Here is a 17,778-nt window from a genome sequence, read left to right on the forward strand (position 1 = left end):
ACATGGTGGAGTAATAACTACTTTTAATTGCTCCGTTTGAGATTGAATTAATCCCAAATTTTCACTATAAATTACGGACATGGCATCTGCGAAATATTTCTTATTTTTCTCAAGTTATTTCGGTTTATTTCCAGATTCAATCATAGACTCGTAGCTTGTACGCACATGCGCACTCTTTAAAAACGGCGCTTTAAATCTCTTAACAAACTAAAATACTTAAATGACATTTGCATGTATTCCAAATAAAGGATACAGATTGTACTGAATGCTAGCTTGCTTATTTTGCTCAAGATGAGGATTTATTAAATCCACATGTCATCAAACCAGAAACTCTGCTTCACAGGTGGAGAGCTGTCGTCCCAACCAAACAACTTTGAGATGCAGTTTGTGATGTTCATGGAACGATGGTTTCGGGAAACACTGACTCGTTGAACTATGCTGATAATGACGGAACTTGCGACCATAGTTGGCTAACGATGCTTTCAGGAAACACACCCCAGAGCTTTTATTATTTGAAAAATAAAGCATGAAAACCTATTTTAGTAGAGGCCAAAAACAAAATCAAGACTCTGAAAAAGGGTATAATAGCTGCCCTGTTCTGTTTCAGTGGTTTTTAAGTGGTTTTTCAATAAGAAAACGGAACAGAATCAGTTTTTCTCTCACCTCAGTCATGGTTGGGTATTTTAAAGGTGCTGATAGTTTCTGCTGTCCATCCACAAAGATGTAAACCAGACTCTGGCCAAACGGTCTCTTCCCCGGCACGTGAACTACACCAATGCTGTGCTACAGGTCAAATACAAACATCTCATCATAACTCAATTTTGCTTTGGTCTTGGACAAAGAACTGGGTTTTCCATGCTGTAACAAAAAACACAAATATTTCTTTGGTCATGTGACTCACCCAGAGCGAATCACAGAAGCAGTAGTCAGGCAGCATGACGGTGACGTATTCTTTCTTAGTGCACACGGCAACCACAAGCACTCCAGCTGAACTGATAAAGGCCTCGAAACCGGTGCCGCCCGGGGTGAAAAAACTGTGGACATAGAAAAACATAAGAACACGCTTTTATAAATCAGTCCACATACTGAAAATGAATTAAATATTAAATTTAGGAGGTGCAAACACAGGATGTGCAAATTATATATTAAAAAAAAAAGTTTTGAAATTGAAACATGACCAATTACAAAATATTTGCAATTATTTTACATTATATTTAATAAGTTTACATTAAAAAACATATATTTTTTAAATAAAATATACTATCTCTTGGTGCAAATACACTTCAGTTCGAAAGTTTGGGGTCAGTGAAATTTGTATTTTTTTCAGCAAGGATACATTAAATGTGTCAAAATGACAGTAACGACATTTATAATGTTACAAAATATTTCTATTTCAAGTAAATGCTGTTCTTTTGAATTTTCTATTGATCAAAGAATATTGAATATGAAGATTCTTTGAATTTGAAGAATATTGAATATGAAAAATATGAAGCAGCTCAATGGTTTTCAAAATTGATAATAATAATAAATGTTTGTTGAGCAGCAAATCAGCATATCATAATGGTTTCTGAAGGATCATGTGACACTGAAGACTGGAGTAATGATGATGAAAATTCAGCTTTGACCACAGGTACAAATTAAATTTTACATTATATACAGATGGAAAACAGTTATTTTAAATGGCAATAATATTAGAGTATTTTTAATTAAATAAACGCAGCCTTGATGAGCATAAGACTTTTTTCAAAAACTAACCTAACTTACTCCAAACATTTAAATGGTTCTGTATAAACATTATTTCGCCCACTAATTTATCTCGTTTCCTTTCCCACCAAAATCACCATCACACCAGTAATCTCTTTTATTTCCATTCTTACCTATACAACTGTTTCCTCTTCTCTCCTTTACTGGGCGGGCCCAGCTGATCTTGGTCCATTGACAGCCAAGCAAAGAAGCTGAAGGCGTAGCCAGGCCATCGGAGGATAGTCGGCACGGAGATGCCAGCCATGGGCGGTGACAGATCAAAATACTGCATGGCGCTCTCCAGGCCCTGTTTACGCACCATCCCCAGGAGCGAGCGCAGAACCGGACCCACATACGGGTGAGCACGGCCCGGTTCGTCCTGCCGCAGGAGTCTCAGTAGATTCTGGAGCTCAGAGGAACTCAGCGACAGACTGCCTAAAGAGCCCAACAGCCCCACCAGACTCTCGGCACAGGCCCGGTGTAGCCGCTCGTGCCTCTCCAGAGCCGACAGCAATCTGAGAGTCATGGAAGAGTTGACGCAGGTGGCTCTCGTCCTCCGGTTCAGACCGCAGATACGCCGGAGCCAGTCCGCAGTGAAGATCTGCAGCTCGGCAGAGTCCAGCTCTGGAAGCCACTGGATCAGGACCAGGAGCGGGTCCACGTTACTGATGCCCAGGAGGCCCACGGATGAATGTTCACCTTCAACAGCCTGTGGGAATACAAGGACGAAAAGAAAGGACGTGTGACGACTGCGTTCCGGAAAAGTAGGCTGCCCACTCAAGGTAAATTTAAAGGCATAAAAGTGGTAAATAGTCAGATCACTCAAGACATATGCGAATATCAAATGTAAACAGTAGGGGTGCAATAGATTCGTGTTGCTCCGTGATCCGTATGGACCAGGCCCTACGCATTCGATTTGCAGATTAATTGCTAAGTTTAACCATCATAGACTGAAAGTTAATCATTTGCACGTTTAAATTTTTTTGGCTCATATATATCTTTTAATTCCTTTTATGTTTTATTTTCCTTGCTTTTATTTTGTGATTATTTTAATTCCTTTCTGTGTAAAGCACTTTGAATTGCCATAGTGTATGAAATGTGCTATATAAATAAACGTGCCTTGCCTATTTACACATTCAAGTGATTTTAAACCATTCAAGCTCAAGAAGAGTCAAAAGAGAACTCGATCACGCACTGTTATCTGAGCTGTTATTTCGCACACTCACAAAATTATGTTAAAATACCCGTCTCGACAAGTATTCTCATAAATACAGTCAGTTTTGACTTAAGTGAACATAAATAGTTGAGAAAGAAATAGGATGTGTATCATTATATTGGATCAGTTCTAAAAAATCCGATGCTGTCTGTACCATTAATGTTAATCAAAGAACAAAACATATCTTTAACAAAGATGAATCTATAGTATATTTCTTTATTTCAGACCCATGGGTCCATATAAAATTTAAAAAAAAAAAAATATATATATATATATATATATATATATATTATATATATACAGGGAACACTAATGTTATTTTTATACATGAATACTATGATAGACCTTACTTTATTTGTGTAAAGGTGACTTGACTTGATGAGAAAGAAAGAGGCAGAAAACATCATGTGACTGACAAGAAAACGGGAAGTGTTCATCTCACCATATTCATGAGTTCCTTCAGCAAGTGTCTGGATGGCTGACCCAGTGACACCAACACTTCATACAGGTGAGTGTAGCCAATCCGCTCCTTAAACACTTCCTACAAGGAAAAAAAGTGAGGTTTTATTTATTATTTTATTAGTTTAAATTACAGGTGAAACTCGAAAAATTAGAATATCGTGCAGAAGTTATAATTTTGATGATTATGGCTTACAGCTTATGAAAACGTACTCGGTTACTAACGTAACCTTGGTTCTCTCTAGAGAGGGAACGAGTACTGCGTAATATCTTACGCTACGGGGAAAACCTATTTTCCACGAGATACTGAAGCCAAAAATTATCCTTAATTTTGATTTAATGTAAAACGCTGTGCAGCAGCATGCAGACATAGGCAAGACGGTCGCACGCCTATTGGCTGCCCTGCGGCAACAGCAGCAGCCTATCGAGAGAGGCCCTGCGGGACGTGATACCCAATGGGGGCGCTTCGCGCCCATTTCGTCACGTCCCACCAGAATAGGCGTGGCCTTGGCCTATAAATACACTCGACAGGCTGATACAAACTGGCTTTCATCGCTGAAACGAACAAGCGCTGTTTTATGCACGGCAAGATACGCAGTACTCGTTCCCTCTCTAGAGAGAACTGAGGTTACGTTAGTAACCGAGTACATTCTCTTACGAGAGTATCTCTCGTACTGCGTAATATCTTACACTATGGGGAACACAATGCAACACGCCGTGCATACTGGGATCCGACACCAAAGTCCCAAGGGCAGTAACCCGGGGCTCGTATAGTGCATAATCACCGTTGACTCACAGAGAGTCGGAGAAGAGAGGCTACAAGCATCATTCCCCATGAAATAGCATCCCACAGGAGCTAGTTATGTTAACAGTGTTTCACGCAGACAGGGTGAATGTGCTCAGCCTGAACTGGGTATAAGTACGGGTCATTCAACACCCACGGAACTGTTCTATCGATCAGTGAGCGTTGCCCAATCAAAACTCAGCATTCTCCGCCGGCGCAGCGGGGCAGATAGTACTGAATTCTAGACCGACAACAGCTTGGCCTGTAAGGCGGGAACCTCTAGGTTATAAAACCTTATAAATGTAAACGGTGAGGCCCAGCCTGCCGCCATACAGATATCTTGCAAGGGAATCCCGCTAGACCACGCCCACGACGAGGCCACGCCTCTCGTGGAGTGCGCTCTGACACCCAAAGGACACTGCAGGCCCTTAGAAGTGTAAGCCAGCGCTATGGCATCAACTATCCATCTGGATAGACTCTGTTTTGATGCGGCCAGTCCCTTGGAGCGCCCGCCAAACAAAACAAAGAGCTGCTCGGTCTGTCTGAAGACAGACGAGCGGGACACATAAGCTCTCAGCGCCCTGACTGTGCGCGCCTCATTATTCATCAGGAGGGCGCACAGGGAAATAACCTGGGCCCTGAACGGTGTGTTGAGGGATTTGGGCACGTACCCGTGCCTTGGTTTGAGTATGACTTTAGAGTCATTAGACCCAAACTCCATACATGACGCGCTTACTGAAAGCGCTTGTAAGTCCCCTACACGCTTCACTGAAGCAAGAGCCACCGGTATTTTCAAAAGAAATACCGTTTTGAAAGACAAGTGTTTCATGTCTGACACATGGATCGGCTCGAATGGGGCACCTTTCATGGCTTCCAGAACCGTAGAAAGGTCCCACACAGGGACTGAGGGGGGTCTGGGAGGATTCGGCCTCCGAGCTCCCCTGAGGAATTGTATGACCAGGTAGTTTTTCCCCAGTGACTGGCAAGACGTTGGTTTTGCAAACGCTGCTATGGCCGCCACGTATACTTTGAGCGTGGATGGGGTTCTACCCTTATCCAGCAGTTCCTGAAGGAAGGAGAGCACTTCCGTAACCCCGCAGTCTACGGGTGAAAAGCCCCGAGCTTGACACCAGGTAGAGAACACCGACCATTTCGAGGCGTAGAGCCGTCTAGTAGACGGGGCTTTAGCCTGCGTGATCGTGTTTTGCACTCCCTCGGGTACCCGTTGATGGCCCATGCGTGTAGGGACCATAAATCCGGGCGAGGATGCCAAATCGAGCCCTTTGCCTGAGAAAGGAGGTCTCTCCTCACCGGTATAGGCCATGGAGCAGTGCTGGTCAGCTGCATCAGGACTGGGAACCAAATCTGGTTCTTCCAGAGCGGAGCCACGAGCAGCACTGGGCATCCGTTCTCCCTGATTCGTTCCAGCACTTGAGGCAGGAGCGAGACGGGGGGAAAAGCATAGAGGGGGAAGCGGGGCCATACGTGGGCCAGCGCATCCCTGCTCTTGGAGAAAAAGTCCGGACAGTGAGCGTTTTCCTGGGACGCGAACAGGTCCACATGCGCTCTGCCGGATGTCTCCCACAGCAGTTGGATCGTCTGCGGGTGCAGCGACCATTCCCCTGCTGGGACATTGTCTCTGGACAGTCTGTCTGGTCCCAGATTCAGGTGACCAGGCACATGCGCTGCCTTCAGTGAAAGCAGGTTGTGCTGAGCCCAGACCAGGAGGCGTTCTGTCAGCCTGTAAAGGTTTCGGGACCTGACGCCACCCTGGCGATTTATGTATGCCACCACTGACATGTTGTCTGACCGGACCAGGACGTGGTGGCCTTATATCTGGGGACAAAAACGCCGTAGCGCGTTGTCGACTGCCAGCATTTCCAGACAGTTTATGTGTAGAAGCTTTTCCCGTTCCGACCACTGGCCAAAGAACGGTCTGCCCTCGAGCAGCGCTCCCCATCCTGAGATGGAGGCGTCCGTAGACACCACCGTCACACTCGAGGGAGTCCCCAGACTCACGCCTGAATGATACCAGTCGGCTATTTTCCACGGTTCCAAAGCCGAAACGCATTTCATGTCGACCCTGAGGCGAAACAGACCAGGGGTCCACGCCCGGGGTGGAACTCGCGCTTTCAGCCATAACTGCAGTGGGCGCATGCGAAGCAGGCCCAGCTGAAGTACCGAAGATGCTGAGGCCATGAGACCCAGCATTTTCTGAAACCTTTTGAGCGGGACTATAGAGCCGCGGCGGAAGGATTTTGCGGCGCGCTGAATGTGGAGTCCACGCTCCGGCGGCAGACGTGCTGTCATAGACAGCGAGTCCAGCACTGTTCCCAGAAAAGAAATTTTCTGGCTGGGAAACAGCGAACTCTTCGCCCAATTGACTGTAAGACCCAGCCTCTCAAGATGCTCGAGTAATGTGGTCCTGTGTTCTATGAGCTCTGAGTGTGATCGAGCTAGAATCAGCCAATCGTCCAAGTAGTTCAAAACTCGCATGCCCTGAAGTCTCAGGGGTGCGAGAGCCGCGTCCATGCACTTCGTAAATGTACGGGTGCTAGGGACAGGCCGAACGGTAGGACTGTGTATTGATATGCCTGGCCCTCGAAGGCGAATCTCAAGAATCGCCTGTGAAGAGACGCAATTTGTATTTGGAAATAGGCGTCTTTCAGATCTATTGACATGAACCAGTCTTCCTGGCGAACTTGCGCGAGGATTTTCCTGGTCGTCAGCATTTTGAACTGGCGCTTCAAAAGTGCTTTGTTCAATTGCCGCAGATCTAGAATGGGTCTGAGACCCCCGTCCTTTTTGGGTACCAGAAAATATCTGCTGTATAGCCCCCCTTCGCTCTGAGCCTGAGATAAAGGTTCTATGGCCCCTTTGCTCAGCAGTTTCGCTCTTTCGGCTCGAAGTAGATGAGATACTTCTTTGTTTACCATGGTTTCGACACGCACCGTGTAACGGCGGGGACGTTGAGTGAACTGTAGCGAATAGCCTCTCTTTATAGTGTTCAACACCCATTCCGATACCCCGGGAAGCTTTGCCCACGCATTTGCGTGAATAACTAGAGGTAGAATGCGATCCGGGCTCTGGCCGCGGCACAGCGGCGGCTGCAGAGTTTCGGTGTGCTGAGACATAAACACTGTGTTTAAAGTGTGCGAGGCGGGGGGCGCGCCGATCGCGGCGGGCAGCCTGGTCGCGGTCGGTTTCTCTATGACAGATTGTGGAGAGAGAGCGAGCGGGACAAAACCAGTGGGTTTTAACGTGTCTGTGAGAGAATGTGGGCGCGGGACAGCGGGCACATTTACTGCACTGAAAACACCGTCGGCTTGCGCTGACTGAATGTGTGTTGGTTTCGTTTTTACAGAAACCGTGGGACACGCAATGTGTAGTGTTTGTGGGCACTGTGTCGTGGGCACATTCACTACGTTTGCACAATAGACATGAGTCGATTTTATTTGTGCTAGCCCTGAACTGTGGCGGGCTGTGTCTGTGTGTGGGAATGGGCACTGAGACGTGGGCATTCTTACAACACTCATAACACCATCGCCTTTGGCCGGGACACCAGAAAATACACTCTTTATTGGATTTATCTGGGTAGCCGTGAAAACGGCTTTTGTGTGCAGGCAAGCGGGCAAATGAACCGGCTTGTTGACTGCTAAATACGCTGGAACAGTCACATTGCATGGAACTGGACGAGCGAAATGTTTCGGTGAAAATCCGGCCGCAGCGAGATTTGAGATTTGTCGCTTTCCTAGGATGGCTAGGAAGGCTTTGAGACCTCGGGCTTGATCTCGATCCTCGGCTCTGTTCTCGGGCCTGGCAGCGCTGAGAAGCGGCGGCGGGTGGTGCGGGCTGTGGCTGTGAGTTCCGGGCAGACGGCTGTTTCGAGCGACCTGCTGCGGAGCTAGAGCGCTTCGGGAGGAAGTGCTTCATAGCCTGCAATGTCTTTTGAACCTCCTGGAATCTGTCCGCGAAATCTTTGACGGCAGATCCGAAGAGGCCCGCTGACGAAATGGGCGCGTCGAGAAACACAGAGCGCTCCGAGTCCGTCATCTCAGACAGCGTTAACCACAAATGTCTCTCAGCCACGGTGAGAGAGGCCATGTTCCGCCCAACGGCCTTTGCAGCAGATTTAGCGGTCGCGTAGAGCCAGGTCTGTAGCGCTTCTTAAATCCGCAACGCTGATCGATCCCGCGGCTCACTCCTCCATTTTTCGGAGAAGGTCGGCCTGGAAGATCTGCAGGATGGCCATTGTGTGCAGCGGCGACACAGCTTGCCCGGCGGCGGTGTAAGCGCGACCGTGCATGGCTGACGTCACTCGGCAGGCTTTAGATGGCAACACCGTCTGTGCTCGCCGTCCAGCAGAGGGCGGGCAGAGATGTGTTGCTACCGCTGCTTCCACAGGAGGAAGAGAAAGGTACCCTCTATCTTTCGCACCGTCCACAGTGGAGAATGGAGCAGAGACAGAGGTACGCATCCTGGCCGAGAAGGGGGCGTTCCAGCACCTCGCGACTTCTTCGTGAAGCTCCGGAAGAAAAGGCGCGGGTCTGGACTGTGATGGGGCGTGGTCCTTCTTGAGGAAGCATCCATCCAGTCGGTTGTGCGGGGGCTGCGCGGGCACCTCCTAGTCGAGGCCAAGGTTTTCGACGGCTTATGAGAGCAGACGTATCAACTCTGACTCAATGCCAGCGCTTCGTCCAGAAGGCTCGCGAACAGCGGGGGGGAGGTCCACAGAGCTCGCCCAATCCTCGCTGTCCGACGCCAGGATAGATCAGGCCTCGGCTGTTTCGTCGATCTCAATGGCGGAAGCGGTGGCAGACGGCGGCCGCTGTCCGTAGGTGAGCGACTCGAGCGATGCCGGCGAAGCTGGCGGGCAAACCGGCGAGCTTTGGCAGGCAGGAGAAGGCTCGGGAGCGCGCTGAGCGCGGCGCTTTTTACGGCGCGGCGTAACAGCGGGCTGAAGTGCAGGCTCTGAGAAGGATGCCAGGCGAGCCCTCCGAGGATGCCAGTACGGATCCAGCGATGCTTCGCTGAAGAGATGAAAATCAGTTTGTATCAGCCTGTCGAGTGTATTTATAGTCCAAGGCCACGCCTATTCTGGCGGGTGTGAAAATTGAGTATCACGTCCCGCAGGGCCTCTCTCGATAGGCTGCTGCTGTTGCCGCAGGGCAGCCAATAGGCGCGCGAGCCGTCTTGCCTATGTCTGCATGCTGCTGCACAGCGTTTTACATTAAATCAAAATTAAGGATAATTTTTGGCTTCAATATCTCGTGAAAAAAAGAGGTTTTCCCCGTAGCGTAAGGTATTACGCAGTACGAGAGATACTCTCGTAAGAGAACCCCAAATTCAAAATCTCAGAAAATTTGAATATTACATGAAATCAATAACAAAAAGGATTTTAAATACAGAAATGACAGCCCTCTGAAAAGTATAATCATGCATATGTATATAGTTATATATACTAAATATATTAGTTTCACGTTTTAATTTGAATTACTGTTGCACGATATTCTAATTTTTTGAGTTTCACCAATAGTTGCTGAATAGTTCAAATTCACTAGTTCAAAATCCTAAGTCAACATATCCTGAAAGAATAAGAATAACCTGGAACCAGTCCAAAAGAATCCTAATGGATTCAAATACGAATTCAAATAAAGATTCCTAATGGTTATTAATCTTTGATCTATTACAGATCTTTAACAGAAAAAAGATTATATTCACAAAAAAGTTCATGTTTTTCCAGGCCTAGAATACATTTTTTAAATCCCACAAAGTTCCAACTGTTTCACGAAATCATGGAAATCCTGTCCTAAAGGTCCTATTTATTCTACTGCTAATTATATCCATAACTACACTGCCATTCAAAAAAGTTTGGGGTCAGTATTTTTTTTTTTCTTTAAAGAATGATTAACTTCATTCTGCAAGGATGCATTAAACAGATCAAAAGTGACAGAAGAGAACTTGCAATAAAGTTACATGTTTCAAATAACAGATTTATAACAAAAAAATTGTAATGTTACACAAAAATCTCAATTTATCATTCATGATAATCAGAAATGTTTCTGGAGCAGCAAATCATCATATTAGAATGATTTCTGAAGGATTATGTGACACTGAAGAGTAATGATGCTGAAAATTCAGCTTTACATCACAAAAATAAACTACATTTTAACATTCACATAGAAAACAGTTATTTGAAATTTTAATATTACACAATATTACTGTTTTACTGTGTTTTTGATCAAATAAATGCAGCCTTGGTGAGACTTCTGTGTTTGAAAGAAGTCTATTATTGGCGATCACAAGAGACTTGTGATAAAAAAACATAAAAACACGTACTGACTCAAAACTTTCCAATGGTAGTGATTAAAGAAATATGCAAATTTGTTATATTTTGGAATTCTATTATTACAAACCTTTGCAGCAGGTGACTTGTGCATCACTGTCGAGAGAGTTTTAATCGTTGCCACGGCAAGAGAGTCCAGCCTCCCTTGGAACACCTGATTGGAGGAAAGCGCAGTCAATCAAGAGATATAGCCAATGGCTTAAGACTTACAGTGTGCCGTGTGTCCTGTTCTATTCCTGCCCTGTCGGTTCACTTTGCCATGCAAATAATGAATGAAAGGCCACGATGAGGAGCTTTGTTCATTACCAGAACCATGCTTACATGAACAGGCAGGAATACAATCAGGCATAAATTCTAATTTATGTTGATTATCTGAGTGAAATTGTTTGAGTTCTGAGCCTTTGGTAAAGATGACATCAGATCATCATTACTGCTCAGATCTAAAACTAAAAACTCCCCATCACCAAACACACACACGCACTTCCTATATATATATATACATAGACATCAAAACCCCTCCACAACACAAAAGAACTCTGTCCAGCCAGGCCTTATCATGAGACTCCTGATTGGCTAATTGCAAAAATCATGTGATGTACGTTGCAATTGGCTAGTTCATAATAGATAAGAATACAACAAAGACCGGCTGGAGAGTGACAAGAACTGAGCAGCAATAAGCAGAATAAGACATGAAATCACGAAGGTCCTTCTATACAGCGATAAGCACACACAGCTATAGCCTGATAATCTCCACCAGCAACACAAGACTGCTGAGGTCACAGCATTCAACCCTATTACCGTTACCATACCACCAGAGGAAAGGTCGAAGGGGGAACGGAACGGGAGGGAAACAAGCAAAAAAAATAAACAGAATGAGATGATTATTGAAAATAAACTAAAGACCACTCCATTACAAGCTTCCACATTCACAGCACTTTAAATGCTTGAAATGGACTTATTTATATATATATATATATATATATATATATATATATGATTCTTTTGATAACGAAACAAGGAAGTGCTGAGTGGTTTATGAAACAGGGCTGACCACTTACTGTATGGTGGCAATAGATTTAGATGTGACACTGTGTGTTGTCAGGCCACAGTACTAAAAAAGCATGCAATTATGGGTGGGTAATATAAGCAAAAATGTATACTTTTCAATATAAAATTTATTACGAGATTCTTAAACATTTTTGTTGAAATATATCATATAAACATTTCATAGAAAATTGACCCAAAACCCACTGAGAAAGTTCATTTAAACTTAAAACAAGTGACAGACCAGCATATTAGCCGAATTAACATATATTAACAGAAACAGAATATATATTCCATAAAATGTTTATACTATATTTATATATATATATATATATATATATATATATATATATATATATATATTTTATATATATACACATATACATATATATGCATATACAGTGTATATATATACACATATACACACACACACATATATATATATATATATATATATATATATATATTAATTTCAGCTATATATAGTTATATAATATACTTTATTATATATTCATTATTGTTTAAATTTACATTAGAACAAAGATTAATTAAAAATGTTATTTCCCATTATAAATAATATTATTTTACAGAATATTAATCTATTCTACAAGTATGTTATTTACATTATATCAGCCACAGTCTGCTTTTTATATATAGTTTGAATTAATTTTTTCATATATTTTTCAGTATTTATATTATATAATAATAACTATTTTAAATTATTTTATATCTATATTATTTGTATTATAGATTAATATGTAAGTCCCAAGAATTAAAAGAAAAATAGTAATAATCTGCTTGTTTCAACCAGTATATCACCCACCCCTGCAAGTTTAAATGTGACTTATCTGACTTATCTGATAGTAACCCTGCTCAGGTGAGCGAGCGAGAGAGAGAGAGAGAGAGAGAGAGAGAGAGAGAGAGAGAGGGGTGTGGTCTTGTCCTGGAGTGGTCATGTGGGCGGTGGGGGGGCGTAGGTGAGCGGGAGTGACAGGAAGCACATGGGCGGTACCTGAATCTCACTCTCTCCTGTCAGTAACCTGTTGGTTAAATCTTTCTGGTCCTTGTCTGCAGCTGTACACCTAGCGTTAACCAGCTGCAGGGCAGAGCCGACCGCAACAAGCACAGCCGGTCAGATGAGAGGAAAGGGCAAAGGGTTAAGGTTAAAAGGTAGGAGGTCAAAGGTCATGTGCCTAACTGTTCCGTCGCTAAAGGACAGAAACATGCATGGATAGAAGGCAGTGCTGCAGTTTAGATACATGCTGTAAAGTGGTAACTATATAAGCACAGTTAGACAGTTTTAATAGCAACATACAACATACTAAAGAGACAGTTGAAACAATTTTGCACAAAGCATACGGTTCTTTCAGGCAAAGAAAAACAAACACAGGATTGTAAATAGGGCTGCAACAACTAATCGATAAAATCGATTATAATCGATTATGAAAATCGTTGTCAACGAATGTCATTATCGATTAGTTGGTCTGCTTACGTCACGGGGAGCGTTTACTGGTACGCACACACACGCAAGGTCTCTCTCCCTCAGGCGCTCTGCCGAGCGCGCGCGCTACACGGTTTGGAGCAGTCTCTTCTGTCTCGCATGCGCGCTCTTGCTTGCGCGCTCTAGATTTCGGGAGTTTGAACTAATTCGCGGGCATCAGGGAGCCGCAATCAATATGCGGGAGACTCCCGGGACTTCCGGGATGTCTGTATTTTGTCTCGAGCATCAGGTTGTGCAATCAGTTCGCTCGCAACGTAAGTGATGGATTAAAATAGCGCTACCGCAGAAATAGGTTAAATTAAAACGGTGTTTACAAAGTGAAGCATTAAATACAAAGGCAGTTAATAACAGCAGCAGTAAAATATTGTTTTTTAGTCACTGTACTCAGTGGTTTTCAGCGAATGCTTGTGCACTAATGCATAATTTCTCCTGTCCTTTACTCAAGCCTGTTAGTTGCTGGGTAACGTTACCTCCATTCCGTTCTCTTTTTATAGCATTTGTCTACTAAGTTTTAATTGTTTTTCAAACGCGATCTACTGCGGCTCTACATTCACACAATTGTTTTCAGTCTTTCTATATTTATTTAATCAATTTATCCTTATATTATATTCTTTTATATATTATATATATAATATATATTATATTCTTTATCCTTATATTCCTTATATATAATTAATTTTAAATAAAAATTAAATGAATTATATATTTTAGATGTTTTTAGTTTGTTTTTAGTTCAGATATTCACATCTGAACAACATGTCTGTGTAAATTTGTTTGAACAAAAATTGTGTTAAAACATAATATGTTGGATATCATTTTTTTAACAATAATCATGTTTGTCAACTTGACATCAGCAATTATTATTAAAAACAATGCAAATATTGATATTAGTAAAACTCAATGTGTGGCTTTTGCACTTTTTAAAGTACACTTTTACACATAAATACCCTGATTTACGGTTTTATTTAGTTATAATAAAAAAAATCTAATTTAATTTCTATCCGATCTATCCGAAAAAATAATCGTCTGATTAATCGATTATCAAAATAATCGTTAGTTGCAGCCCTAATTGTAAACATTTACACAAGAAACTGATTGGCGAGACAAATTCTCTCATGTGCATAAACACACAAAGAAAATCCTGCAACTGAACAATCAGTTAAATGACTAGATTCTGACAGTATCTAAAACACACTCAAACAGACGGATGTTCCTGTCAAACACTGTAATGGAGGTCAGATAATCATTATTAACATCCTGTAAAAGTCCTCTAGTGTCAATAGAGCTCAACAGTTGGGTTTTGGAAAAATCCCATTTAAAATCACCACATGGTAGATCTTTCATATCAGACCTACCACGATCTTTGAGATTGTTAACTTGTTACCATGTTTAAAGAATCACAGTTAATTGTTGAATTCTTACACTGTTGAAAAAAGTGCAAAAATGTTATCTTTCAGCTTGTCCGGAAAGATGCACCTTGGTGCCATATTTACTATATATTAGTATGTTAAGGAAATAATATGTACCCTTAGGGAATTACTTTGCACCCTTAGGGTACGTTCACTCTTTGGGGTTAGATAATTATATTAGAAATTAGGGTTAGAAATAATTATAAAAAGCTGATTTGCTGCTCAAGAAACATTTCTTATTATTATCAACTATGTTAATACTTAATACTTTTGCGGAAACTGTAATCATTTTTTTTTTTTTAAGATTCTTTGATGAATAGAAAGTTCAAAAGAACAGCATTTACTTGAAATCTTAATATTATAAACGTCTTTACTGTCGTTTTGATCAATTTAATGCAGTATTAACTTCTTTAAAACAAATCTTTCTTTCTTCTGAGCCCAAACTTTTGAACGGTATTATAGGTAATGTTAGCCAGCAGCTTCCTTACCAATGTGTTAGTTACCATGAGATGCTAGTGGTAAATATATTAAGAAGACACAAAATATAATATATAATGTAATGATAAAATATAATGATAATAAAGTATCCACAATGGCTTATGGGAATAGTAGTTCATTCATTCCCTCATAAAAGCCACCAAGTACAAAAGTCTTTTTCCCCAGAGGCCCTTTTTTCTAATTTCCAAATATTGATTAATCTAAGAGTGGTTTAGAAGATTTCAAGACTCATTGCACTTTACTAAAGATTTCTCTGAAATGAATGCTTCCAAAACAAAGGGACCCGACTAAGTCATTGTTGAGCTCTATTTGTGCAGTGTAATGTAGAAGAGTGTTGTAAGAGGAACTCACCTTACTGTTCTGCAGGAGTCGGGTCAGATGCTCGAAACAGTTACTGTTGAGAAAGATGGCCTGCAGAACCGGTCGGTCGGAGCACTCAAACATATCCTGAATGGTTTCTGAGTGAAAAGGAGAACAGGATTCAGAACAGCACTGCGGTCAAGTGCAGACAATTAAAATAGGAAGCCTTTTTTTTTTTTTTTTTTATTGGGTCTACTAGAATAGGTTTACATTATTTTTCACATAACTGACATTGTTGCAGCACCTCTCTTCCCAGTCTGTCATTAACTCTATGAAGAAAAGCTCAATGTGCTCTGATTGGTCGGCTGGACCAGTGTGTTGTGATTGGTCAACCACTTAGAACTGTTTCGGAAATGTCCCGCCCCTTACAAAAACCGTGAGTTTCAACACACTACTGACTAACTTAACCAAGCCCTGCCCCCTTTTTTTTTTAGCATATGCCTTGGGCATCAATTATTTATATAAGGAATATTGTGACGTGCTCGTTCCCAGAAGAAAACTCAAGACTACAATCGAGGCGTTTCAAGGAGTTCAGAAACAGTGACACTGATATAGAGAATAACTCCCGCTGGAGGGACTTTGTGATTTGTAACCTTTCATTAACATTAAGAAAGTTGGAAATGTAAAGAGCATAACAGGTGCTCTTTGAGGAACACAACACGAGAGACGGATCTACTCACCAAGCATGTTCACCTGTAACCCAACAAAGCGGCTCTCCCAGTGCCGAGAGCGGGGCGGAGTCGGATGACCTTTGACCTGCGCTGTGCCGGCGGGGTCTGAGTTGAGCAGTTTGAAGTAGCTCTCGAGCACGGAGCTGATCTCCACCTGTCTCTGATCGGAGCTGCTGGCCAGGAGCCGGTGCACCACCTCCCTCAAACAGCCCAGAGTCAAAAGAGCCTTCCTGTCAGGAGCCTCGCTGTCCCAGTCCTCCCCATCTCCACCTCCGCCCAGACACTCGCCTGTACCCAGCACTCCCAGCAGCACCTCCATAGTGGCCGGTGAGATGGCCAGGAGAGCGTTACGCTGTTGAGACCAGAAGAGACATAAAAAAAAACACAGAAAACAGAATTAGGAAGTATATCTTTTTTGCATCCGTTTAAGGTTTCTGATTCTTATTGATTCCAATAAGGTAGATTAAAAAAATAAAACATAGATATTCAAATTTATTCTAGATCTTATTGCAAAACATTTTATTGTATCTAAATACCATTAACAACAAATCAACAGGCTAGAGAATACTTATACAAAGGAACTTTTGCCTGTGGTTTTAAAATACCATAACAAAAACAACTAGCCTAACTAATATAAATTTCAAGCATTTTCAGGTATTCAGAAACTGTAATCAAATGTAAAATAACACTGCACTTTATAAATAAAATATACATTAAAAATAGTTACAGAAGGTATTCAGTCAAGAACAGCGAGTGAATTTTCTGTCTTTTGTTGTTTGACTAACTTTATTATAGAGACGGCAGCAGGAATATTAGGCTGCTGTCACTTTAAGAGCTGCACGAATCCAATATACTGTAATGCGTTTTCTTTGTCAACTGTTTACATTCACTTAAGACATAACCAACTGTGTTTACGAGGATAGTTTGACATATTTGTGTGTGTACTTGTCCGCTCAAGTGCAAAAAGACGGCGTGCGTGTTTTCTTGTTCTTGAATGGTTTAAAATCACATTTAAAATAACTTTTTCTGTGCGGGCACTTTGGATATGTGTGCAGCACAGAAAACAGCGTGCACATCTTCTTGCACACGAATGGTTTAAAGTCAAATTAAAAATGCACACAAAGGAAATGAAATTTATCGAAGTATCCGATTTTCGATTCCTATCCCTAATCACGTTTGATTGCAATTTTAATTGTAAAAGACTGTACTAAATTCCGATCATCTTTCTTGCAATTAGTCAAATACAGAATTGCAATTTGGAATTGGTCTTCTTTTTTATATTTATTTGCATTCCAATTTGTGATTGGTGGATATTTCATTTTTCCACCATAACAGATAAGTCACTTTATTATTTGATCTAAAACTTCAACACTACTCTTTTGCTGCAGTGGTGTAGACATGTGGATATGAGCTCACCTGTCCACCCGCGACGATGGATCCAAACAGGTGCAAAAGGCAACATTTAAGACTGTCCTTCAGGTGCTCACTCTCCTGAAAACATTCTGAAACACACACACACACACACACATACACGCATGAATGAAGAGGTGTCTGCTTTTTATGCAAATGACAACTGGCAAAAACAACATGCTGAATTATTTTCTTGAATGCATCCTGTTACACTTTACTATTCTGGGTCTATTCGGTACACAATGTTTTTCACACATTCCTCAGTGCTACGGACTGAATGTGAAGTATTGACTGCATTAACGCACAGGTACAGTCAGCAACAGAGTGACACTTCATG

General features: G+C 42.2%; 1 protein-coding gene across 10 annotated transcripts in view; it reads right to left on the reverse strand.

The window, feature by feature from the left end:
- The window catches only part of nbeal1 (neurobeachin-like 1), a 70,139-nt gene that overhangs the window by 30,349 nt on the left and 22,012 nt on the right, over window positions 1-17,778 (reverse strand). For 6 of the 10 annotated variants that reach the window (XM_077199756.1, XM_077199755.1, XM_077199757.1 and 3 more), the window contains exons 8-16: window positions 17,448-17,533; window positions 16,041-16,383; window positions 15,352-15,458; window positions 12,605-12,688; window positions 10,619-10,702; window positions 3,402-3,500; window positions 1,878-2,452; window positions 902-1,034; window positions 664-783 (exon numbers count right to left, since the gene is read on the reverse strand). In XM_077199756.1, coding sequence (XP_077055871.1) covers window positions 664-783; window positions 902-1,034; window positions 1,878-2,452; window positions 3,402-3,500; window positions 10,619-10,702; window positions 12,605-12,688; window positions 15,352-15,458; window positions 16,041-16,383; window positions 17,448-17,533 — 1,631 coding nt within the window. The remainder of the gene's footprint in view (window positions 1-663; window positions 784-901; window positions 1,035-1,877; window positions 2,453-3,401; window positions 3,501-10,618; window positions 10,703-12,604; window positions 12,689-15,351; window positions 15,459-16,040; window positions 16,384-17,447; window positions 17,534-17,778) is intronic. The other 4 variants (XM_077199761.1, XM_077199760.1, XM_077199758.1 and 1 more) reach the window with 1 other exon arrangement.

Source organism: Siphateles boraxobius, unplaced genomic scaffold (assembly GCF_051911475.1).
Source record: "Siphateles boraxobius isolate OS27281-9 unplaced genomic scaffold, OSU_SipBor_1 41, whole genome shotgun sequence".
In the NCBI taxonomy this organism is placed as follows: Eukaryota; Metazoa; Chordata; class Actinopteri; order Cypriniformes; family Leuciscidae; genus Siphateles; species Siphateles boraxobius.